Source organism: Trachinotus anak, unplaced genomic scaffold (genome assembly GCF_046630095.1).
Source record: "Trachinotus anak isolate AG129_WGS33_773 ecotype Australia unplaced genomic scaffold, CSIRO_AGI_Tana_v1 ptg000018l, whole genome shotgun sequence".
NCBI lineage: Eukaryota > Metazoa > Chordata > Actinopteri > Carangiformes > Carangidae > Trachinotus > Trachinotus anak.
Window position 1 is genome coordinate 1,658,137 of NW_027273869.1, and position 25,471 is coordinate 1,683,607.

At 44.8% G+C, this 25,471-nt stretch overlaps 1 protein-coding gene across 5 annotated transcripts in view; it reads left to right on the forward strand.

Moving 5' to 3' along the window:
* The window catches only part of scube1 (signal peptide, CUB domain, EGF-like 1), a 117,394-nt gene extending 95,142 nt beyond the window's left edge, over positions 1-22,252 (forward strand). For 3 of the 5 annotated variants that reach the window (XM_071502873.1, XM_071502869.1, XM_071502871.1), the window contains 15 exons: positions 3,763-3,885; positions 8,571-8,687; positions 10,434-10,556; positions 10,731-10,850; positions 12,321-12,419; positions 12,616-12,732; positions 13,558-13,716; positions 13,814-14,017; positions 14,102-14,263; positions 15,008-15,175; positions 15,744-15,905; positions 16,010-16,207; positions 17,388-17,540; positions 17,631-17,710; positions 17,838-22,252. In XM_071502873.1, coding sequence (XP_071358974.1) covers positions 3,763-3,885; positions 8,571-8,687; positions 10,434-10,556; positions 10,731-10,850; positions 12,321-12,419; positions 12,616-12,732; positions 13,558-13,716; positions 13,814-14,017; positions 14,102-14,263; positions 15,008-15,175; positions 15,744-15,905; positions 16,010-16,207; positions 17,388-17,540; positions 17,631-17,710; positions 17,838-17,990 — 2,138 coding nt within the window. In that variant the 3' untranslated portion in view covers positions 17,991-22,252. The remainder of the gene's footprint in view (positions 1-3,762; positions 3,886-8,570; positions 8,688-10,433; positions 10,557-10,730; positions 10,851-12,320; positions 12,420-12,615; positions 12,733-13,557; positions 13,717-13,813; positions 14,018-14,101; positions 14,264-15,007; positions 15,176-15,743; positions 15,906-16,009; positions 16,208-17,387; positions 17,541-17,630; positions 17,711-17,837) is intronic. The other 2 variants (XM_071502870.1, XM_071502872.1) reach the window with 1 other exon arrangement.
* The last annotated feature ends 3,219 nt before the right edge of the window (positions 22,253-25,471 follow it).

The window sequence follows — 25,471 nt, forward strand, 5'->3', positions numbered from 1 at the left end:
GCAGTTGGCACTGAACACGCTGCCTTGGGGCCGTCTGCATTCGCCTTATTATTTTAGAATCTGTGCCTCTGGATCACTGCACCACACCTGGGCCAGAGCTCAGGTATCCAGGTCTTTGTTCCACTGAGACTCAGCCGACACTTTCTCCCAGCACCAACAGGAATGTTTCTACAGCATCTTAACACCTTCCCATACAGCCGTTTATATTGACTGTAGAAAAAAACAAGTTTTCCTTCATTTTGCATGCTTACAGGGAACTAATCTTGTTGTAATAAGACTTGAGATGAAGAGAGAAGACTGTTACCACCTCTCTATTCTTGGCAGAATCATGAAATCACTTACTTCACTCAAACCTATCTTCTGATCTTTTTCTTCTTCAAAACTTACTAAACTTAGTAATTTTATGACAAAACAAAACAAAAACTACAAATGAGACATTATGATCAAAGCAACCCTGTCTGTTATAAATCACCGTGTTTTGTTGAATATATTCAGGAACATAATTGGTACGATGTTCATGTTGCAAGTGCATGACCAGTTTAATGATGCTTTAGTTGTTGTTTATTGTGAGCAGATGTCAGGAAAACAAATGAAATGTGTAGTTGTAAAGGTTTTGTAGATGCGTTCAGTTTGAACAATGTCCCAGATATGGTCATAAAAAACAAGCCTCATTATGTTCAGTAAATCAGGTGGAATCATCAAGTCAACCTTTATTGTCATTTCTCTGCATACAAAGTACACAGCTGAATGAATTGTCATTCCATTCGGACCAGGTGCAAAACAATGCGGTGCAAATCACTGACATACTCCAATAGTAGACACACAAACTATTCACAATACCTTTAAACAGTTAGTGCAGATCAAAGTAGACAGGTAAAGTGCAAAGTAGGTAGGAGGTAGGTAAGTAGTGCAAATAGTCCAGGGCAGAGTCTATTAAGGAGTCCAATAAGGTGCTGGTGCTGCATTGGAATGTCCATTGTCCATTAAGAGTGATAGTGCACAGTCAATTGTGTGTACTTGTGCCCTGTCATGGGGGGCAGGCGGCTATGGGGGTGAGATGTTGTTTGGCACCAGGGTATACAGGGCTTTGACAGCTTGGGGAAAGAAGCTGGTACATAACCTTGCAGTGCGGGTCCTGATGCTACAGTACCTTCTGCCAGATGGTGAAGGGGCAAACAGACTGTGAGAGGGGTGGGAGGGGTCTTTAACAATAGCAGAGGCTCTGCATACACAGGGTGTCCAGAAGATGTCCTGGATGGTGGGGGGAACCCTGTGATCTTTTCAGCTGTGCTCACTATGCACTTTAGGGACTTGCGTTCCTGCACTTTGCAATTCCCAAACCACACAGTGATACAGCCGGCCAGGACACTCTCCACAGCTCCTCTGTAGAAGGTAGTGAGGATTGATGGCGGGAGACTGGCTCTTATCAGTCTCTGCAGGAAATGAAGATGTTGTTGTGCTTTTTTCACTGCTGAGATGGTGTTGATGGACCAGGTGAGGTCGTCAGAGATGTGCACACCCAGGAACTTGGTGCTTCTGACTCTCTCCACTTCAGAGCCACTGATGAGCAGGGGAGGGTGGTCGACCTGCCATCTGCAGAAGTCCACAACCATCTCCTTTGTTTTGTCTACATTTAGAGACAAATTGTTATTATGACACCAGTTTACCAGATGTTCCACCCCCTCGTTGTGTGGTGTTTCATTGTTACCGCTGATGAGGCCCACTGCAGTTGTGTCATCAGAGAACTTGATGATGAGGTTGGTTTCAGACTTGGCAGTGCAGTCATGGGTAAGCAGCATGAACAGCAGTGGGCGAGGTCTGAGCACACAGTCCTGGGAGGCACCTGTACTGGTGATGGTGCATGATGGTGCCAGAAGTTCTCCTGCTGATGTGCACTGACTGAAGTCCTCTCTTTCAGGAAGTCCAGAATCCAGTTGCAGATTGGAATGTTGAGGCCCGGCAGAGGGAGATTCGTCACCTGCTGCTGGGGGATGATTGTGTTGAATGCTGAGCTGACGTCGATGTGTCCCTAGTGTCCAGGTGTGATAAAGCAGAGTGCAGGGTGTAGGAGTTGGCGTCATCAGTAGAGCGATTGGGGTGACACGCAAACTGTAGGGGATCCAGTGAGGTGGGGAGGGAGGAGTGAATATGCCTCTTGACCAGCCGCTCAAAGCACTTCATTGTGATGGGAGTCAGTTCTTAAAGGGCGGTAGTCGTTGAGACATGTCAACATTGACTTCTTTGGCACTGGGATGATGGTGGTCTTATTGAAGCTCACAGGGACCACAGCCTGGTTCAGGGAGATGTCTGTGAGGACACCTGCCAGCTGGTCAGCACAGTCTCTGAGCATTCTCCTTGGTATGTTGTCCGAACCTGCAGCTTTACGTAGTTCAACTCTGGACAGTGTCCTCGTCATTTCGGCTGGGTCCAGACAGATCACCTGTTCCTCAGGGGTGGGTGTGGACTCGCCTGCCCCCGTGTTGTTTCGGGCTTCAAACCGTGCATAGAAGTCATTTAGTTTATCAGGGAGGTGGGCATCAATGTTGTTGGCTTGTGTTGTAATCTTGTAGTCTGTTAGGGCCTGGATGCCCTGCAACATGCGTCTGGGGTCCTGAGCATCACAAAAATGGTTGTGGATCTTCTGTACAGACAGGTGTTTTCCCTTCCCGATGGCCTTGGAAAACTCTGCCCTTGCTGATCTTAGGAGCCCCTCTACTGACCTGAAAGCAGCATCTCTTGCCCTGAGCAGGGCATGGATCTCAGCTGTCAGCCACAGCTTCTGGTCGGCGTGTCTGGTTATGGTCTACAGCAGTGACTTTTGGATGGCTTTGTGTGAGTCACAGATGTTGGTGTAAAATAAGTCCAGCATGTTTTCTCCCCTTGTGGCAAAGTTCACATGTTGATAAAACTTTGGTGCTACAGTTTTCAGGTTGGTATGGTTGAAATCCCCAGCGACAAAGAAAAAGCTGACGGGATGGACCGTTTGTTGCTCACTAATTGCGTTGTAGAGCTCACGCAGCGCCTCGTTAGCATTGGCCCTGGGAGGGATATATGCACAGCCACTACCATAATAACAGTGAATTCCCTTGGTATATAAAACGGCCAACATTTCACCGCTAAAAACTCTTGTAATAGGATAGCTGTGTTGGGGACGTTGTTGTGCAGCCACGTTTTCGTGGTAGCAGTACACACACCAGTACACAGCAGTACACGCAGCAGTACACAGCAGTGCACAACAGTACACACACACCAGGATGACACACCGCACCTTGTCGGGAAAAGTCAATGAAACGATAAGTCGGCAGTGTGTTGTTGTCATGTCACATGACATGAACTGTTTTGAGCTCAGCTGTTGCTTCTGTGTAGGACAGTGTGTGTCTGTGTGTGTGTGACAGAAACTGGCAGAGCTTCCTCTCCCACTCTCTGGGTTTAAAATCAGGTGGAAACTTGACGACTAAAGCACATGAATAAAGAGAGCAGAGCACGGTACAGACCTTCTCACACAGGGTTGAAATAGATGAACCAGAGAAGACCTCTGCTGCTGTGCCAGCCCCCCTCCCCTCACAACATGAGTTCATCTCACAGGTACTAAATGTACAGGGATGTTTCTGGAGAAGCATCAAATAAACCTGCAGTTGTTGTATATCTCTATTAATGATCAGACTCTTCTCCTCTGAACATGGACTGTGTGCACTCACACTTCAACATGCTAATCACACTGTGACACTTCAACTAATGGTCTCTGTGTTTTTCTCCACCCAGACATCGACGAGTGCCAGGAGAACAACGGAGGCTGTGATCACTTCTGCAGGAACACAGTGGGCTCCTTTGAGTGCAGCTGTCAGAAAGGCCACAAACTGCTCACTGACGAACGCAGCTGCCAAGGTCAGTGACAGAAAGCATCGTGTCTGAGAGCACAATTAATTTTACAATTGAAATATTGACATACTGTGTTTCCTAGCCCTAAACCCTGAACCCTGAACCCTTACATCAACCATCACAACCAAATGCCTAACTCTGAGCCTGACTACACCTAACTCTACCCCAACAGTGACACAAGTCCCCACTGGTTAGCATGTGTGTGTAAAAAGGACACGCACACACTCACACTCAAACACATACACACACGAGGTACTGGCCATGGCTAGAACAATCAGGACAGGAAATGAATACCGGAATTGAAAACTGGAGGCATCTTTTTTGCATCTTGGTGTCAGATTCAGGGATGACTAAATTATGATTTTAACGGCTCTACTACTTTTACTGATACGGCTTATTGATCTGGTACTTTAACGATTCTCTTATTGATCAGATACTTTAACGGTGCTCTTACCGGTACTTTTTGTTTTTTGTTAGAGAAAAAAAATACTCTGAGTGACCTGAACATGAACCTGAATTTCTGAACCACAGTTCAGAAGATGCTCTGTCTGTTTCAGATTGAATTTAAGAACACACCCAGAACAATGAGCTGGCTAATGATTAGTTTTCATCATTAACCCATGTTCATATAATTTGGTTAACTCTGTGTGTGGGCTCCAGGGTGCTGGCAAACGAAACATCTGGACCAAAGATGAACTACGAGCTGGACAGTCTAAAACTGTCCGTTTCTCCTCTCGTATGTGATGGACTGTCACTGGATGTTTCCAGATATCACTCATGTTTCCACCTTTAGATACAAACACTGAATCACACTTCTGAATGTTTAGCTATCTCCACTGTCACTGAGAGCACGGTCTGTGTGTGTGTGTGTGTGTGTGTATACGTGCGTGTGTGTGTGTGCGCTGCACAGTGCTCCAGTGTGTCACACAGAGAGATGCAGATGAACTTCTGTGTTGGGAACAGTGAAAACATCACAGACGAATGTCTTCATCAGAAACGGACTTGGTGAGATGATCCCTCATCCAGTCCAGGCCTGGATCAGGAAATCTTAGCTTTTGTATGTTTGTGCTAATGAAAAAATAAACTCTCCATCAAGTGTTGCTAGGCAACCATGTCCCAGCAGACGTACTCATGGAAAAGACATTTGTATTGACCATCTCATCTGACACTCTGGAGAGATGGTAAACAAGTATATTTCCTTAAAGGAGCTAATTGTCAGTTTAGCTACAGCTACATAGTTAACGTTTACTCACCGGTCTAGACAAAATGTTGTGAGTTCAGTATCAAACTTTATTCTTTTTGTTAACTGTTGTTTTTGTCACATCTCTTCTTCTACTGGAGCCCCTGTCTGTTTTGTCACTTTTTGATGGTGACTGTGCTTCTCAGAGGGCATTTTATAACCTCTGGTCCTGTAAACACAACAATGACTGAAGCTCAAGCGACAATCACCACCAGCTGCTCCTGCAGAGAAAACTCACAAATATCACCATTAAATGTTGGACTGGTCCTTTTAACATGAACTGATTTAGTGTGAGTATTTGAATGTGTATAAATGTACTGCTGAATGTAAATGACGGTATTCATAACCATGATATTTAAAGAATTAAACACTGATGTTGTGTTAATCATGAACATATGATAATATTGTGATGACAGGTGTTGAGAATTGTGGATCTTGTTGTCTTTTCATTCTAAATGTAACTGTTCTTCAGGTACAGTTATGGTCACAGACTCTCTCCACCTCCCTGCACTTGTATTTGACTCAATTCATTTGCCAAAAAAAGAGACAAAGCACACAATTAACAAAGATAAAGATGAATTTAATGAATCTGATAAATTCTTCTGTCCATGATAATCATGTAGTGAGAATCTGGTATCCTGACCGCCCTGATGTCAATGCATAAAGGCTTCAGTGCACAGATGAGGACAGGATGAGTGTGTCCAGTCATCTTTCCCTGCAGACATGATCACAGCAGGCTGCAGCAGTGTGTCTAAGTTCCTGTGTGCAGTGCACATTGTGATTTGCTTATATTTGTGCAACCACAGGTAGATTCCTGGTAGCAAGTCGCAGCAGGCAAGACAGAAGAGCAGACAAACACAAAATGATTTTTATTAACAACAAAACCCTGAGGTGCTTCTGTCCCTGGCCCACAGCCACCAAGCAGTGTGTTCCTCTGTGTGTGTTTGTGTGTATGTGTTGGATTAACTGTGTACCATCGGCAGTGTCTTTGAGGTCTTTAATAATGTGGTGTTGAGTGTTGTTTGCCACATCACAGCGTCAGTGCCTGTTTCTGACACACCTCTGCCAGTGTGTCATGGCTGCCAGCAGCTGCCAGGTTTGTCCCCTCCTCTGACATCAGGCCTGCTTAGCCTCAACACGACCTTAAATAAGATCTAATGTTTAATCTGTCAGCTCTGTCTGTCCCTGAGCTTCTCCAGAGAAAACAGCTCAGGGTGATACACTTCATGCCAGTGGTCGAGCCTCTGCCAGCACAGGCTGAGAAACCAAAGCGCACAGATTGATCCTGTGCCATAGATGCCTGAGAAATTCTCACAAGTGATTGGTTCAGTTCTAAATGTTTATAAAAGCAGAGAGATAGAAAGACTGTTGTCAGCAGTCACTGTCGAAACACCTCATCATGATGAGGGTGTGTCTCACGGACAGAGAGACATCAGCCAAACCAGAAACCACCGTTTATTTTCTATACGTTCCTTTCACATTAAACAGTTGTAGGCAACTCCAGTTTATGTAAACTGTGTTTGTGGGCTAGCTCCAAACAGGCGAGCTATTCCAAAGTCCTCACGTGGACAGTTGCCTGGAGTATTTACCGAGCCAACATCCAGGCCTTAACAACTTCCTCCACATAACAAACTCCTTGTTTGTTCCTCGTGGCCCTGTGAAGCAGCCTGAAATAAACCAGGTGAGCCCGAAATGCTGGCCTCCATTCCTGATAGGTTCATAATATTTGGTGCTAGACAAGTACACAGAAATACACGCTGCGTAGGCGGGCACACTCGTGCACACTCAGACTCTGTCTTAATGGTGGATATGACCTCAGTCAGATTGGTTTATTAGAGCGAGCTCTTGTCTTAGTTCAGTGTGTAGCTCATGTATTTGTTTACTGCAGTGTCCACTGTGATTAATGGCCTCTTTAGCCTTTGGGGAGCAGCCTGTGTTTGTCGATTAATGAGTCAGGAGGATTGTGATGTAAACCACTCATCCCACTGACCTTCGCTTCCATCAGTGCAGACAAACCGTCAGCAGGTTCTCATCAGCTGATTTAAACCAGTTCATCATTACCTTAAAGCTTTGATCCGAAGTGTTGATCTCCATCAGAAGATATATTTGTGGTTTTAAGAACCAAAAACCATCTCAGTGCAGTTTTACATCTCCTCTCTCAGGCTTCTCTCTGGAGCTCTAGTAACAACAGCTCAGTCAGCCAATCAGAAGAGAGGATCTGAACCGCTAACATCTGGCTTTTGTAGGCAATGGAAAAGGGTTCAATCTGCATTCACACCCAGGTCACCTGACTCTGTGTTAGACATGAGTATTTATCAGCTCCAGCTCAAAACACACAACACCCACTAGTTTTCACTGCTTGTTGCTGTAACGTCTTTCAGAGCACAGTCATTGTAGACAAACCTGTCACCTGTCCCAACTACTGTCCGCACACAGGGATGAAAGACTGAGCACAGCTTCAAAATACGCTTTAAAAACACATGATCACCAACTGGAGTGTCTCACAGGCCGTGACATTTTTACAGGAACAACAACCCGGGGATGAGATGTGACAGATCAGTTTTAACAGTTTGGATGGAGGCTTTCTCTGCACTGCCTCTGTGGGTGTGGCTCTCTTAAGTGCAAGTGATGACATCACCCCTTGCAATTGAAGCCAGCACCGTCATATCAGCAGCAGCAGGATGTGAACGAGGTCCAGTGTTGGTAGAAGTTGAGCAAACCGGTCTTTAAATGTTGATGACTGAAGTCTGCAGCAGCGATGAGAACCCATGTGTTGACCTGCAGCTCTCACAGGTCGACAACAGAAACAACAGTGAGCTCCAGCAGCACAGAACAGTCTGTGGACACAACCACAGCCGCAGCACCACCAGTGGAGAGGTAGTGGAGCCATGTTTCACTGGATCGTACTCACTCTGACAGTTTCCAGAGGATCCTGTTCACTGTCCACTGCTTTCTCCACATCACTAAACCAGATGATTCTGGTCTGAACATGAATTCAAACATAACCAGCTGATCCCACACACAACTCAACACTTCCCCACTTCCTGTGTGTTCAAAGACAAAACAGAGTGTGAGTTGAGTTGTGGTAAATAGAAATTCAATTTAAACCCATACATGTTTGAAATGACAAGATGATAATATGTTGTGGCTGACCCAGTGAAATAGGATTTATCTTCATATCATCCTAACATAATAACCAGGGCTCATCACTGAGGCTAATGCAGAAGTGCTTTAAAGGGACACTACAGGAATTTTATCTTTCACATCCATAAAGACACAGATAAAGCCTGACTTTTATTTAATGTCCACTCACTGCAGCACAGCACTGATGTGAATGTGAACCCCTCCATCAGGGCTGGTGATGATGATGATGATGATGATGATGATGATGATGATGATGATGGTGATGATGCAGCTACAGTGTCTCTCATGTGTCTGTTGTCCTCCTCAGACATTGATGAGTGCTCCTTTGAGAGAACCTGTGACCACACCTGCATCAACTACCCCGGCAGCTTCGAGTGTTTGTGCAACAAGGGCTACATCCTGTACGGCCTCACCCACTGTGGAGGTGAGTCTCTGCTCACCCCCCCCCCCCCTCCCTTCCACCTCCCCCCACAGCGGGGAGAGAAACACATGACACAGCTGAAGCGTGTGAGACTGAGTGCAGGGTCACTGAGCATGTGCACTCTCACACCTCAGTTCCCCTGAATAACTCCTCCCTCAGTTTACTGTTTGTGTGTTTAATGTGTCTGTGTGTATACAGTGTGAGTCTCCCAGTGTGTGCATGTTGTCTGTCTGTGGGTATCACGTGTGTATGCTGTCACACACCTGGTGTCCAGTCAGCACGTCCTCCTGCTGTTGGACTGACGGACGTCTCTGATGAGTCAGCTGCAGCACGTAGACAACACGTCTGTTCACAAGTGGTTAAAGTGGTGCAGGTGTTATCTGACCAGGATTTACTGTTGGCAGCATCCACAAGTCATGAATCTGATTGGATATCCACCACAGGAGTACAAGCAGGAGGAAACGAGACTCTGACCTGATCAACCATCAACCCTCCACAGCAATGTCTCCTGAAATAGCGCTCCTTAGGCAGCTTTGTTGTCATGGTTACAATAATAAACACACAGAGCACCACACCTACCTTCATCACCATGGTTACGATAATAACGGTCATGGCTTGGTTAGGTTTAGGAAAAGATGGTGATTTAGGTTCAAATAAGTACGTAAGTAAGTAATCAGACGATCTCTGTTGTCATGGTTACAATAATAACAATGAACGGTCATGGATAATAGAAACAACATAAGCTGCTCCTGTCACATGGGAATCAAACACCGCTCTCCTGGGTCATATTCATCCATCCACCCCAACCTCCTCCTGACGTGGACTTTGTCGCTCTATAAACTACGTCAGCGCACTTTTCCCTTTGCTCCTGTCATCATTACTACGACCACTAGATGTCGCCTAGCAACAAAACCTAACTATGACTCATAATAACCTGCTGACACAGACCTGTGGGCTCGTTTGTTACTGGAGTCTCAGGGGAAAAGATGTGTGTGGTAGAGCAGACCAGCAGGTTATCATGTGGCTGTAAAGACTCAGACCCGTCAGACTCTTAACACCTCAGCCAAAGGAAGTGGCTCATCACCTGACTATTCAAATAAAGATTTACATGCTACTGGACAATTGAATTTTCCCTGGGGATGAATAAAGTCTATCCTAGTGCTGTGAACAAAAACAGAGCACAACGTGCAACATCTCTGAGGGATTGTAGCTGTTATGTTCTGGTGATAATGACACAGAGAGGTGGACTTGAGTCAGGACTTCATGGCTAAGACTTCAGACTTAGTCTCATCTGTGCGAATTTAAATGTCCAGCACAGTATAGTACATACCCAGGACAGTGAGCAGGGTAGCTACAGTACACGTCCAGCTAGGGAGCTGTGTTGCATGACATCCCTCATCTCTCTCTCCCCTCGTTTCCGCTCCAACAAATGCATAACACTGCACAAAGAAAAAAATGTGGACAGCAAACCAAACACTCACATTGAAAAAGTATTCACATTTATTCTTTTAGCAGAATCTTTGTCCAGGAGATCAAGGTTAAGTAAGCTCTGTTTGATTTTCTAAAGAGGTTCACATGGAGCGTGAGGCAGGAAACCATATGAATCATGTCTCAGTGTGACAGTGGTGTGAAGGTGTGTGTCTGCTCACTGATCACACCTTCATCTGTTGTAAACCTCTCTGGTTCCTCCCTGTCTAATGAAAAGGAACCCTACCCTTACTGTCTGTGCTCTCTGTGCTTGTGTCTCAGACATAGACGAGTGCAGCATCAACAACGGCAGCTGTGAGCACGGCTGCATCAACACGCAGGGCAGCTACGAGTGTGTGTGTCCTCCTGGACAGAAGCTCCACTGGAACAAGAAAGACTGCATCGGTGAGCAGCAGCTCTGGGTGTGTGTGAGTTTGTGTTTGTCTGGCTTCTCACAGCAGGGCTGAACACAGGTGTGTGTGTGTGTGTGTCTGTGTGTGTGTGTGTGTGTGTGTGTGTGTGTGTGTGTGTGTGTGTACAGGTGGTTGTCATGGTGATGTGACTCTGTGTGTTCCTCAGAGGCGGTGAAATGTTTGCCCAATGGGAAGCCGGTGCCCCGAGCCCAGCTGACCTGCACCAAGAGCGGAGGGGCAGAGGTCTGCTCGCTGTCCTGCCCCTCCAACGCCCTCTTCCTCGCAGGTATACACACACACACACACACACACACACACACACACACACACACACAAGGAGCTCATTTGAATGCTGAAAAGTAGCATGTAGACAAAAACTGTCAGATCAAAGCTTTGGACTGAAGTTTGAATTCTACCTTTTCCCCGTCCTGCCTCCCCTGGTGCTCAGTCCCATGAGATGACTGGGGGCTCTATAATCTGGACAGTCAGACAGGAGAAGAAGGAAATGTGGGAATCTCCAGTCAGAATGACTCAAACTGGACTTCACCTCCTCAGCCTCTCTGCTCACTGATGAAGCACAGGTTTGGTGGAGCTGAGTCAGTAAGAGTGGCTGCACCGTGCCTTTATTGGATAGGACAGTGGAGAGTGACAGGAGAGAGAGGGGGAATGACATGTTCAGGTAGGTCAGGAGTCTGGTCCGCCCCTAACCACTTGGCTGTCAGGTCGCCCCCAAGGTTCTTAATCATAAAATCCTGAGTTAAATGTGACTTTCCATCCAGAGACTTGATATTTAATGAAGCTGAGAGGAGAGGTAGAGGTGGTGCAGGTGGGAGTGAACTGTAGAGATGGAGAAATGAGAGGAAACAGGGTCTAGATATTTTCTGTGGACCTGCTCATCATCTCATTAATTCTCTGTCAATGAGCCTCAAAGAAACAAACCACAGACTGTGGTGAGAGGCAGATGATCCAGTGATGATCCAGGGGACGTCAGCTGTTGTCCTGCAGGCTCTGCTGCCCCCTGGTGGTGACAGCTCACAGTCACAACTTCGCTCTCTGGACTCCTCGGGGGCCCTCCACTGACACTTGTGTGTTTCTCACTTGGAGGTTTTCTTGGCGTGGCTCTCTGCAGCAGCACTGTAGATCCATTACTCTTTGATCACTGTGTCTTTTTCCGTGGTGTGGCGCTCACTTCGTTTAACTTGGCAGCCATTGTGTGAGATAACTCTCAGGTACGAGGTGAAGTATTTGTTTCTGTCTGTTTTGGAGTGCGACTTAATTTTGAGGGGGGGGTTGTAAATTCCTGTGGCTCAGGCTCTGATTTAATCGTCTCACTTTTATGACCTCAAAGGGCTTCAACCCTCATTTCTCTCTTGAAATGTGTGTGTGTGTGTGTGTGTGTTTGTGCAGGATTCATAGATCTTTCATTGGACCTTTAATTGATTGATCAGGGTTTCATGTCACATGACTCTGTGTCTGGTCAAACAGTATCTATATAATTCTTTTTAATAATCAACGCTGTGACTGTTGCCCAGTGCATCGCCAAGTGAAACACACACACACAAACACACACAAACACACACACACACACACACACACACACACACACACACACACACACACACATACACACACACACACACACACACACACACAGTCCTTCATTCTGAACCTGTCACCCTCATCAACCTCTCATCAGAGCGTCTGTGTTCTCTTTTCTAGCAGAAGTCTAATGTGTGTGTGTGTGTGTGTGTTACAGACTCAGAGAACAGCTACACACTGAGCTGTGGAGTACCAGTTCAGCCTGGTAAAGCTCCTCAGAAGAGGAACGCCACCGCTGCCTTACCCACCTGTGCCGGTACAGTAAGCCAAGCATGCTGGGAAACGTAGTATTAAGAAAACGGTGCTGTCATTGAGTTTGAAGTCACAGTGAGGAGAGAGACACTGAACTGCTGCCTCTCTCTCATGAATACAGCAGCTAGTAAATAAAGAGCTAACTGAGATGAAGGGTTGAGACTACACCTGTTGACACCACACTGTATCATGTTTGATAGATACACTGACTCCGCCCATCAAACAGAAGGCCAGGTTTAAGATCAAAGACGCCAAGTGTCACCTGAGGCCACGCAACAAGGAGAAACACAGAGACTCATCCAGGCAGAACCTGCAAGGTAGAGACGTTCTCACACACACACACACACATAAACACACACACACTGACTTTTCTGCTAAGATTGAGTTATTCACATGTTTTTATTCTGTGACATCTAATAACATGATATGAGGTGTGTTCTGTTATGTGCTCCTCACTTGACTGGAGAACACAAAAAGGTTCTAACTGGATTTCATCAGGTTCTACATTCTACTGAGCCAATCAGCACTTAGAATGCACACAAGACGACCAATCAGGTTCTGCTTCTCGTCATGTCACCTCACTGTTCACTGACAGACAAGAAAACTGAAAATAACACGGGGTTTATCAGAATTTTCACTGTTAGCACGCTACCACGCTAACGCCTTAAAGGTAATTAAATACATTTAAATCAAGGGGGTCTTAATTACACAATAAACACTAATTCATTCATCTCTATATTCACTCTCTAACCTATAGGAAAGTTAAACTAATGGTTCCTGTCTCTAATTGGCCTCTGCACTGGACAACATATTTATTACTGACCTTTATTCTTAAACAATGAATAAACAATGATTCACCAGAAAACAAGAAATAAATGTCACAGAACACATTCAGTTTAACTTTCTGTTACAACACTAATGTTCAAAACTAATTATGAGTAAACTCTTTGTTGTTTCACGTTCTGCAAGATAGAACCATATAATCATAGAGAAAGAGTTCTCATGATGACAAGGTTCTATCTGCATTTGACCTGTTCCACAGAACCCATTTATAAACCTGATAGGCTTTAGATGTTGTTCATGTAGAATCATTTTCATGTTTCAGTTTTCAGTTTTCTCCCCCTCTGTTTGTCCATCTGCAGCAGGACAGTTCCCCTGCACCGACAACTGCCAGGTGACTTTTGTCAACCTCAAATGTGACTCATCTAAGAAGCGAAGACGAGGTCGCAAATCGCCTTCGAAAGAGGTTTCCCACATCACAGCAGAGTTTGAGATCGAGATGAGGGAAGAGGAGGCCTCAGGTGTGATATTCTGTCTTACCTGTCCCGTCTAACTCCATCTGTAGATGTGAATTGATGGTAGAGTGGTTTGTGGGCACTTACTGAATGTTTGCCTTAGACTCCTGTAACGTGGACTGTGTGCGGGAGAAGATGAAGCAGAAGCTGCAGAGCGCCATGCGGACCCTCAGGAAGTCCATCAACAAACAGCAGTTCTACATCCAGTTCTCTGGGACGGAGTACGAGGTGGCCCAGAAACCATCCAGAGTACCGGAGGGAGTTGAGTCCTGCAGCACTGGACAAGTCCTACAAGAGGGGAAGTGTGGTAAGTTTAACCAGTTGTCGTGTCGTCATCACAAATATGAACAGGAGAAACAGGAAGACTCACCTGCATCCTCCTCTTCCTCAGTGAGCTGTGGCATGGGGACATTCTACAGTGGCGAGCAGGAGCAGTGTGTCCAGTGTCCTCCCGGTACATACCAGGACACGGTGGGTCAGCTGTCCTGTGAGCCGTGTCCCAGCACTGAAGGACAGGGTGTCGCAGGAGCCAAGAACGTGTCTCAGTGTGGAGGTAACTCACCAATCATCCTGACTCCAGCAGTCATTTAACACTCCCTCAGATCTCACAGCCATCCGTCAGTGAGAGAGCTGCTGCACCACAGGAGCTGCTTCAGTCGTAGACCTTTCCCTGCCTGACTATAAATCATAGACTTTTGTTTTTCTCTTTTACTTGTTGGGACGAGAAACTGAGACATTTTAATTTCTTGAGTGAAAATAAGTGTAAAAAATCAACCACAGCAGCAAAACCAGTTTTAATGTTGTGGGCATCAGCTTGTGCTCATTAAAGCTCCATCCAGTCTAAAGGTAGCTGCCATGTGTTTGTGATTATAAAGCAGGTCTAGGTTCTATATTAATACTGTGAAAGTATCAAAGCCTCAGTCCACAGAGAAATGCACACAGCCTGTATTCAGAAACTGAGCCTTAAAACCAGCTGTCAGGACTTCTGGAACTTTGTGATGTCACAACAAAGCAATCACCACCCTCAGCCATGCCCCAAGTCCCACTCACCTGGACCCACCATCCAAACTTGTAGGATTTGGGATGAGAGAGGAGATGTAAAACTACACTGAGATGGTTTTTGGTTCTTAAAACCACAAATATATTTTCTGATGGAGATCAACACTTCAAATAAAACACAGGAGAAGTTAAAATATGGAGCTTTAAACTGGAGAGCACCAGTGTTAGTGTTACACAGTATTTACTGACTGATGCTGCACTGACAAACACCCTGACCTTGTGTAATTGTGACCCTCAGGCCAGTGTCCAGCAGGTCATTCCTCTGCTGACGGCTTTCGTCCATGTCAGCCCTGTCCACTGGGCTCCTATCAGCCTGAACCAGGACGAGTCCTCTGCTTCCCCTGTGGAGGAGGCCTCATGACCAAGTATGAAGGATCTGTCTCTTTCAGGGACTGTGAGGCCAAAGGTGAGGCTCTGTGTCTGTCTGTGTGATTTTTTTTTTTTAAGTGGCAAAACCTCAGCTTCTACTTTCTGAGGAAGAGTTTGAGGTCCTGTCCTGTTCAGGGTCAGAGAGGTGGAGCAGCAGGTCGTCGTGATTATAAAGTCAGGATTTCAGCAGCAGCTTGAAGTGACTACTGGTTAATTTTGTCTTAATGGACCAGAGAGGGAAGAAGAGCGAGGGACTCAGGGGAGAGATAAGGGAGCAGAGAGGTCAGTGGAGGATGTGGTGAGCAGAGATAATGGGGGTGGGGCTTTGCAGAGGGGTTGGGTAGAGAAGGACACAGAGACATGAGGTGGAGTAACAGTGAGGTGTGTAGTAGGGCACTGTCAGGTGAAGAGGAGATCCGGTGGTTTGGAGGAGACGTAGAGAGATGATAAGAATGAGTGAGGAGGAAGTGGACCAGAGGGGGTGGTGCTCCATAAATCACCACAAGCAGAATCAGTTTTCTCTGTTCTCCGGTGTGAGTATTATTCCAGCTGTGGACCTGCTATGTGGTTCATGCAGAGTATAAACTGACTTCCTGTCTCCTCAGTGCACTGTGCTCCTGGACACTACTACAACTCCAGTACCCACCGCTGCATCCGCTGCCCAGCAGGAACCTACCAGTCTGAGTTCGGCCAGAACTACTGCATCACCTGTCCCGGGAACACCACCACTGACTTCGACGGTGCCACCAACGTCTCCCACTGCAAAAGTAATGCTGCTCATTACACCCAGTATCTCACTGAGACTCTGGACAACGGTACAGAGTCAGCTGTAGTGACAGGAGTTAAAGTGTTTGTGTTGCTTCGTCCTCAGACCAGCTGTGTGGAGGGGAGCTGGGAGAGTACACAGGCTACATCGAGTCTCCTAACTACCCTGGAGATTATCCATCCAACGTGGACTGTGTCTGGACCATCAACCCACCACACAAGAGGCGGATCCTCATCGTGGTACCTGAGATCTTTCTACCCATCGAGGACGAGTGTGGAGACGTGCTGGTCATGAGGAAGAGCGGTAAACAGATTCTACTAGTTTACTGACAGTGAACAGACAGATTTATGGCCTGAATGTGGACTGTCTGCAAACTACTGAGTTATTTGAAGCTGATGACTGCAGCACTAACATGTAATAAATGCACAGAAAGTGGTTAGAAAATGTACAAATGCAAATGCTCAAAAGGTGATGCTTCAGCAGAGTCACAGTGATAACAGTACAAAAATGAAAAAAGTAAATTAACAGTAAATGTGCAAAGATACAATGAAGGAAAAGTGTCATGTGGGTCGACCACAGATAAAGATGGGCGGAGCCTCTGTGACATCACCACAGGTTTCTGAAGCTCAGAGTGAGCTGTTCCACCATCGCCGTCTTGGCAGTGTCTGACTCCGCCCCTAACTGCCAGCTAATCCAAATATGGTCTCAGAGGTGGCGCAGTTGTGGAGCTGAGACTTCGTTGCATGTCGGTTTGTGACAAGCATATACTCACCCACCTGTCACTCAAAGAGGCCACGCCCTCAATTCTCCATAACTTCAGTCCTTAATCAAATGTAAACAGGTGAGTTCTATAAAATTCAGCTGTACAGTTGTCATGAAGGAGGAAATTAGCTCTAGAGACCAGAACAGTTTCTGTACCAGGCTGTTTGTTTCTGCTGTAAAGTTGGACATTTGAACATGGGAGTCTATGGGGACTGACTCACTGCTGGAGCCAGACTCTAGTGGTCATTAGAGGAACTGCGGCTTTCAGCTCTTCACTGCTGAAGCTTCATGTTTTTAACACCTGGAGGTTGATGTTTGGGGTCAGCAGTAAGTTATCAGTAGTTTCAGAGCGGAGCTGTGCAGAGAAAAGTGATTTGTGGCTGTACACAGTGGACGTCATTCAACTTCAGCATAAACAGGAGGAACAGTGTGAGTGGTTGGGGGGTGGTCACAGGAAGAACAGTCCTGCTGTGCCATTCTTATTAAAGACTGAAAAAGAAAAAAAATATCTTTGTCTGTCTGTGAAATATTTACCTTAACTTCCCTGTCACCTTCCTTTCTTCATTCTTTAATGCAATTTTATGTTTTTATGTTTTTATAATTTTCTCTTTTTAATTTTTTGGTTTAAAACAAAAAACAAAAAAAAAACAGCCCATATAGTCCCAGAAAAAACAAGCATGTGGAAGAGCTCTGTTCTAACATACCTGTGGTCTTTGTGCAGCCCTGCCCACCTCCATCACCACCTATGAGACATGTCAGACGTATGAGCGGCCCATCGCCTTCACCTCTCGCTCTCGCAAGCTCTGGATCCAGTTTAAGTCCAACGAGGGCAACAGTGGCAAAGGCTTCCAGGTTCCATATGTGACCTACGACGGTGAGTCAGCTCCCTGTGCTGCTGCTGGTGTTTGTACTGACACCATCCTCCAGCTTTGTTCTCACTGTGCTGTCACCTGCTGTGTTCCAGAGGACTACCAGCAGCTGATAGAGGACATTGTGCGAGACGGCAGACTGTACGCCTCTGAGAACCACCAGGAGATCCTGAAGGTACTGAAGGATCATGGTCCTGCTGTTTGTCTCTCAGGATAGAGACGTTGTTGTTCTGCTGTCAGAAATCCTTCCCAGTGATTGGTCCTGTGTGGTGACACCCTTCGTCCCTTTGTCTTCCCTACAGGACAAGAAGCTGATAAAGGCCTTGTTTGACGTGCTGGCCCACCCCCAGAACTACTTCAGGTACACAGCTCAGGAGTCCAAAGAGATGTTTCCTCGCTCCTTCATCAAGCTGCTGCGCTCCAAAGTCACCAGGTTCTTACGGCCATACAAATAGACAGGACCCCACCACATCCTGCTAAAGACCCCCGTCATCCTGCGTCATTCCAAATCCAGCTGCCCCCGCCGTCCCCCCGATCAAATGGTTGTATCCGTTCTATGACTAAATGTCTTCATTTCCTGTATCTGTCTGTCACATGATGCCTTTCCTCCTCTTTAAGTATTGAACCATGATGACCCCCCGCCCCTCCCCCCAGTCAGAACAGATTCTCTTTAAGGTTTGACCGATGTGGGTTTTTGGGTATTAATAGTTTAATGATGTAGCAGAGGACACCTGACACAGTGTATGTGTATATATTGTTTCCTTAAATTACAGACCCCCCACATGAACAAATTCAAAAACATTTAAGATAAGATTCTGATTTGAGATGAAACACCTCCTGCAGCCGTCACGGCTGTGCGCCCCCCCCCCCCTTAGAGGGCCGGACTGAGATGTGATGGTCTGGTCTATGGAGGATTTTCTCTTTGCGTGACCAGCTGTTCTCAACCTTACCATTGTGCTGCAAAGTGTTGCCCCTGTTGCCAAGCAACCTTGACGACACGTAACTTTCCTTCACAGTAACCTTTTGGCCGTTAAATACAGCTTCTGACGGATGAGGCCCCTGAATTTAATGCTAAGCTAGGCTAATGGTCTCCTGGCTGTAGCTTCATATTTACCACAGATATGAGAGCGGTAGTGATGTCTCTATCAACCCAAACTGTTGGACTGTTCCTTTAAATCACTTTATATTATTAATCAGACAAGCATAAAAAGTCATGATTACGAATTCCTGAAGTCTTTAAAGAACGTGTTGTCATAAAGTGGACCCCCCAGAATTTAATAAACAGGACCTCCCGTTATTTAATAAAGTGGACCCCCAAGTATTTAATAACAGGCCAGTATCAGCAAACCTACATATCGGTCAAACCCTATTTCTGCATCCTCTCCCAGTCACTCCCAGACCTTTGCCTTTGCCCCCCCCCCCCCCCCCCCCCATGTTACTTTGATTCGTTTTCTCTGTTGTGTTTTGTTTTTGTAATATTTATACTGAACATGTCAGAACTTGCAGAATCCCACTTCACAGACGTTAGAGATATGACGTACAAACAAATGTGTGACACGTGTGTTTGTGTGGACACACACACAGGTGCACACGCCCACACACAGTGAATGATGAGTTAACTGACGTCATTGGTCCCGATGTGCACGAGACAGTACACTTAGAGAACAGTGCACTTAAAACAAAACAAATAGACAGAAATGTTAAAGTGAGAAGCGTTCCACCTGAGTGGGCAAATCAGAAAGTCTATATTGTAATTTTTTAAATAAAAAAAAGATATATAACAAGATGAGATAAACTACCTGAAGGTAACTGATGTTACTTTAGAGAGAAATGTTTGTGATGTAACTAGTATTTGGAAATTTAATTGCACTTGAATTTTATATGTTAAACATTTTTTTGTGTTGTTTTGAAATGTGCCACACGTGGCGGTGATGAGAGAGACAGAGCGCCGCCTCCTGTCGTTGCCTCCGCTCTGTTACCCCCAAAATCTCACAGCAGCTTCTAAGCATCAGTCGACTGTATGTTAAACTACAGCACGCAGAGAGAGGACCTGGTCACGTTGCATCAGTAGAGTTAGTGTTTTCCTCCCTCCAATGTGTCCTACAGGTGCCAGAGAGAAGCATCATCATCATGATAAAAGCTTCTTGTATGATGGCACACAATACTACTACAGTATAAACTAATACCTGCATTCACCAACACACACTCTCCTTCCATTAAACAGGAGGTGTAGTGTGTTGCTGTGCTTTTCTTTTATAACCCAACTAAATGTTCTTGTGTCATTCCCACTGGTACCAACATGTCATGACATCCTGAAGATGGCCTCTGTGTCTGCACAGTGTGACTGGAGTGTCGGTCTGTGTGTGTGTGTGTCCACAGCATTTCCAGCTTCAGCTGTAACTTTGTGTGTTGTGTTGTTCATAAAGAAGCGATCCGCCCCTGACAAACAATAAGAAAACCTTTGTGTTAATGCTCCTGTAGTTAGTGAACTCCACAGTCCCGCTCTTCACGAGAGAGGAGGTGTGTGTTCTTTGTGCTGGGCACAAAGTGTCAGTGATCATTCACTTATCAAACCTCTGGTTCTGGATCTAATCACCGTTCTACATGTTCAAGCTCAAAGCACAAAACTACTACTTCTACTTAACGCTTAAGGTTTAATTTGTCCTTAGCTGAGGGAGTCACTACAGAGTGTTGCACAGAATCTCTTAAAAGGTTTGCTTAGTTAAGGAAAAACATGAAGTAGTTTACAGCAGTAAAATTCTACTGTGTCCATGGAGACCATTTTTCTGCTACCATTAGCACCTGTGAAACCTGTTCTCACTTTCTGAAGCAGGTAACATTAAAGGAGTGAACTGCTATCTCATACTCCTGTGGTAATCCGGCACACCGCTGATCTGTGGACATGAAACGCCTCCAATACACTTGACTGGAAAGATCATGTGACATAAATCCACAGAGCATCATTAATAACGAAGGAGCAGGAAGAGCTCAGCTGAGGACGGTGGAGTGATCCAACACATCATAAACTGACCAGAGGTCAGATCTGTGATGTAGATCCAGGTCCTCGTGGTTCAGGTCTCTCCTAGTCTGAAACTCTCTTCTTCATGTTCTTTATTTATCACCATGAACTCATCATGTTGAGTTCAGAGTCAGAGGAACCTTTAGTTTTTACCTTAGTTTGGTCACTGAGGTTTAGCTGGCTTTAAGTGATTCCTTAAGTATAAGACTAAGATGAGGAGAAAACCTTAAATACTTAAGTGAACATTTTAAGGGAATCTTAAGGAGAAGAGTTAAGGGTGTTTAGTGCAACTGTTTCATTTTAAGGAAACCTTAACTCAGACTTTAAGGAAAATCTTAAGGTGTTTTGTGCAGCTGGCCCCAGGTTGTCGTCAGGTTGTTTCCTCCAGCCAATAGAATCAGTTGATTTCAGAGCTCTGTGGAAATGAACCTGTGGAGATAAATCCTCCATCACAGTGAACAGCTTAACTCATGCAGATGTTATCATAGCTGTGTGTGTGTGTGTGGTGATGGGATCCTCTCCTTATTGGTGTTCAGGACAAACTAATACGCCCAAGTCTCTGCAGCTGACAAAACAATCCCACCTCAAGGGCCATTTAATAGCTGTTCTGGAGCTTTAAACCATATCACTCAGTCTTCATCAGCAGAGGGACTTTGCTAAGTTTTAATGGAGTGAATGATGAAATTAAAAATGTCTTCTTGGCGTCAAAGTTCAGGACAAAACAGTAATTTGCTGTTAGGGAGCTGGCTATCATCTCACACCATCTTCACCAGTAGATGAAGATGGTGTGAGATGGCTGAAAACCCCACAACAACTACTAAATGGACCCTACTGCACTGACAACCTGGAACAGTCTGAACTCTGGTCCTGATTCCAAAGGTGATGATTTCTTATCTTCTAGATTTGATGTGACCAACAAACAGAGAATACAAGATATGAAATAAAAACAGTGAAACATCAGTAGTGATGGATTTTTCAGATTTTCTATCCTGAACTGAAACGAAACCAGCAGATAGGAAATCAGTCAACGCTCTGCAAACGCCAAAAGTATTACAGCTGACGGTGCTGCAGAGCACCGAGCTGGTCATAGGTCAGGGTCTTATTTCAAAATAAGATGTTAAATCCTTAAGAGAAATCATTTCATCATCATTTCATCATCATCTATATTTTATTGGCTTAGAGTAGATATTCTCCTGACCACACCCCCACCTGTCTGTCAGATAACTCCCCAGAATAAAAGCTTACTGTTGTTAGGTGTTGTTCCAGGCCTGACCAAATAGCTGCCACACAGACCTATTATGGTATGGCCTACTTCCTGTTTGAAGTGGGCACTGGTAACTGAGAGTGTTATGAAAAAAATGATATGAAATGCTCTAAAATTTATAATTGACTGTTTTTTTTTTCCTGAGAATGTATTCTGTTGTGAATGGATGTGTGTGAGGTGTGTGAGATGGTCAGAGAATGAACATGTCAGCAGCAAGTGTGCGTGTGTATGTGTGTGTGTGTGTGTGTGTGTGTGTAATACAGATAGAGACTGTATATGTGTGTACTTTTGTCTATTTTGTAGAGGAATAATTTTAACATTTGTGTTAGTTGGTTGTACCCAAAGAGAGAAACTGTAACGCAGTGTTGTGCCATTGTTTGGTCCATGAAACTCCAGTACTGAACAGATTAAATAAAACAGTAGCAGAAAACAGATTCACCTCGTCTCTTTTTATTGGGCCTCAATCAGCTCATTATATCTCTGATATGTCCTCTGGAAAATCCAGCTGACTCTGCTCATTGTGTTCTTATCTTCCAGCAACGCAATCTGCACAGCAGATCTGACGTGGCATCAGGAACATTCATTATCATTCACACTCGATTGTTTTCATTTAAATTCTCTTTGTCTTATTTTACTTAGTAGAAGAAGAGAAGTGAGAGAAGAAGACCTGTAATGGTCATTTCTAGTGTTCATCATTTTGTTCTTGGTCTCTACTAAAACAGATTTTAATGCTTCATTATTTTTCTTCTTCTACATCTTACAGTGTTCCCTGTTCACCCTCCATGTGAAACTCTGTTAGAGCTCAGGGCTCTTTAAGGCCCCTCTCCCCCCTCTGAAGGTGACCAATCAGACTCCAGCGCTTGTAGCTCTTGTGCTTCGGTTCTGACTTATCAGTTTGAGCCAGACTCCAATCCTGAACCATCCTTTTTAAAGGTCCACTGTGACCCCTCGTGACCTCCAGCTCGGCCCCTCACGGTGGTGACTGGGTGTTTCAGAGTCACACACCTGCACTTAATGTTAGCTTCTTTTCACCACATCCACAGCTGCCAGCTAACACTAACCCTAACTTCAACCAGACCTTAACAATGACACTGTCATTTACTTATTCAGGCATTGGAGAGATTTCATTCAGAACATATTAAATAATATGTAAATATGTGTCCACATTAAAGGTCCATATTTTACTCTTCTTCTGCACTTTATTTGAAGCATTGATATCTATAAGAAGATATAAGTTCCAGAAGGTCGCCTCTCAATGTCAACATATAAGTGTCAAAATTGAATTTTATCTGGTTTAAGCCAGATTCTTATTCTTTTAGATCTTTGTCATTTTCAACTACGTACTTTAACCAGATGAAACATTTTAGTCATCAGACGTCTGGGTCCAGCTGCACAAGCACCCTAAGTTTTCTGCTTAGGTATGACGCTTAAGGTTGAATTTCTCCTTAGCTGAGGGAGTTACTTAAGGGTGTTGCACAGAATCTCTTAAAAGGTTTCCTTAGTTAAGGAATAATGCTAAGGTATTTACAGCAATGAAAGAGATCTTACAGCAGTAAAACTGGACTTTTGTTTGCTGGAATTAGTACTTATAATATCTAGGCTATCCTCTCACCTGTTATTGTTTCACAGAGTTGGCCGGTAGAACAAAAGAAAGATCAGATCAGATTAGATGATCAGATCTATAGAACAAAATCAATTCCTCATTGTTGAAGGTCCATCAGGTTCTTCTGTGTTCATCCTCTTCATTGTCCTATGGCTTTATGTTATACTTAGTTTAAAGTTAAATCTTAAGTTAGTTCCTTTTGTTTAAATAGTTTGTTCATGTTTAGATAGTTAAGTTTCCTAGGTGTTAAATGTTGGTAGTGTGTACAGTGTTTCCCTGTCAGTTTGTTTAGGACTAGTCCATATGTATATAAACCCTATTGTGTGTCATTTGTCAGGTCAGGCCTAGTTTAGTTATGTTGTGTTAGGTATACATTTTTCATTCCCTTTTTGCTTAGTTGACCTCTTTTCAGTTTGGGCCCTAATTTTTCTGGTTTGTTATGTTAGGATTCATTTGACTTTTAGTATTTGTTCTTAATTTTTCAACATTATGCAAGCACATTTTTCTTTTTACAACTTTGTCCTTGTGCCTTTCCGTATGGTCCCTTACAAAGACCTAAATCAGGTCAGGATCTCAGTGGTGCAGAGATTAGATGCTATTGTAAAGAGCTGTGAGCTGTTTTGGACTGGACAAAGGCTGTGGGGACAGGCAGGTGAGGAATGGTGGAGCAGAGGTTCAGGACTGGAGGCTGCTGGGCTGAAGAGGTGACAGTGGGGCAGGAAGATGGTGAGAGACACAGGTGGATCTGTCGAGGAGGGAAAGAATGGACCAGGAGCTGGAGCAGACACAAGGTAGACTGAATCATCTGGAGGAGAGTGACTGAAATACTGCAGGGCTGAGGAGATGAGGGGACTCAGGTGTGCTGGCTGCAGCTGGCTGATTCAGATAGAAATTAGATACTGTCCCTTTAAGACAAAACTCAGGTGTAACTGAGCCACAGGATTTCTACATCATGTGTCTCACTGCTCACAGTATCCGGACTCTGTCGCAGGTTCATCTATATGTCACACAACAATGTGACCTGTTTACTCCTCTCATCTCCTCCTGGTCTGACTGGTTTGTCTGCACAGCACATGGATTTTTTCCCCAACTAGTCCTCCACCCTGAACAACCATCAACCCAAAGCAGTGTCTCCTGAAATAGCACCCCTATAGTGGCAGGTGTACTGGACCTTTGTTGTCATGGTTACAATAATAACAGTCATGGATAATAGAAACAATATAAACTGCTACTTTCACATGGGAATCAAACACCGCTCTCCTGTGTCATATTCCTGTGTTTTGTTGACCCATCCATCCACCCCAACCTCCTCCTGACGTGGACTTTGTTGCTCTATAAATTACGTCACTCCACTTTTCCCTTTGCTCCTGTCATCATTACTACGACCACTAGATGTCACCTAGCAACAAAACCTAACTATGGGTCATAATAACCTGCTGACAGACGACCTGTGGGCTTGTTTCGCCACTTGGACGTATCCAGTGTTGTTTCCTCTTTCAGAAGCAGCCGTTTGTTTTTCATTTGTTCACACAAAGAATAAAAATCAGCTTCCACAGAGAGATGATCCATCACAGGCTGACACCTTCATTTGGTTTGGTTGAAGTTTGAGCTGAGGTGTTGTTTCATTGTGCCTGAGCTCAGTGTTTTCATATCATACATGACGCTCCTCTTCCTGTCAATCAGCTGACACCCTGAGGAGGAAGAGAAATAAACACAGCTCCTTACATGTACTACTACACTGATACATCTGTGTCTTTGTAAAGTTTGTATTTTAAGAGAAGAATAAATAAAGAATTACATGTGCTGGACAATAATCACAGACTTAGATATAAAAGGCCCATAACTCTGACTGTCTCCTTCCTCATTACTGTAATACCTCAGCTGCTCTGCTGTTGGTCATTAATCATATTTGAAAGGCAGATCTGATATTTCCTACGTGATCTTTCCGGGATGTCCAATCAGCAGCCAGCATCTGCAGGAAAACGCAACTGTGCCAGATGCTGAGATTTCTCTCCCTTCGCTATCTTGTTTCCTTCCATCCATCAGTCGC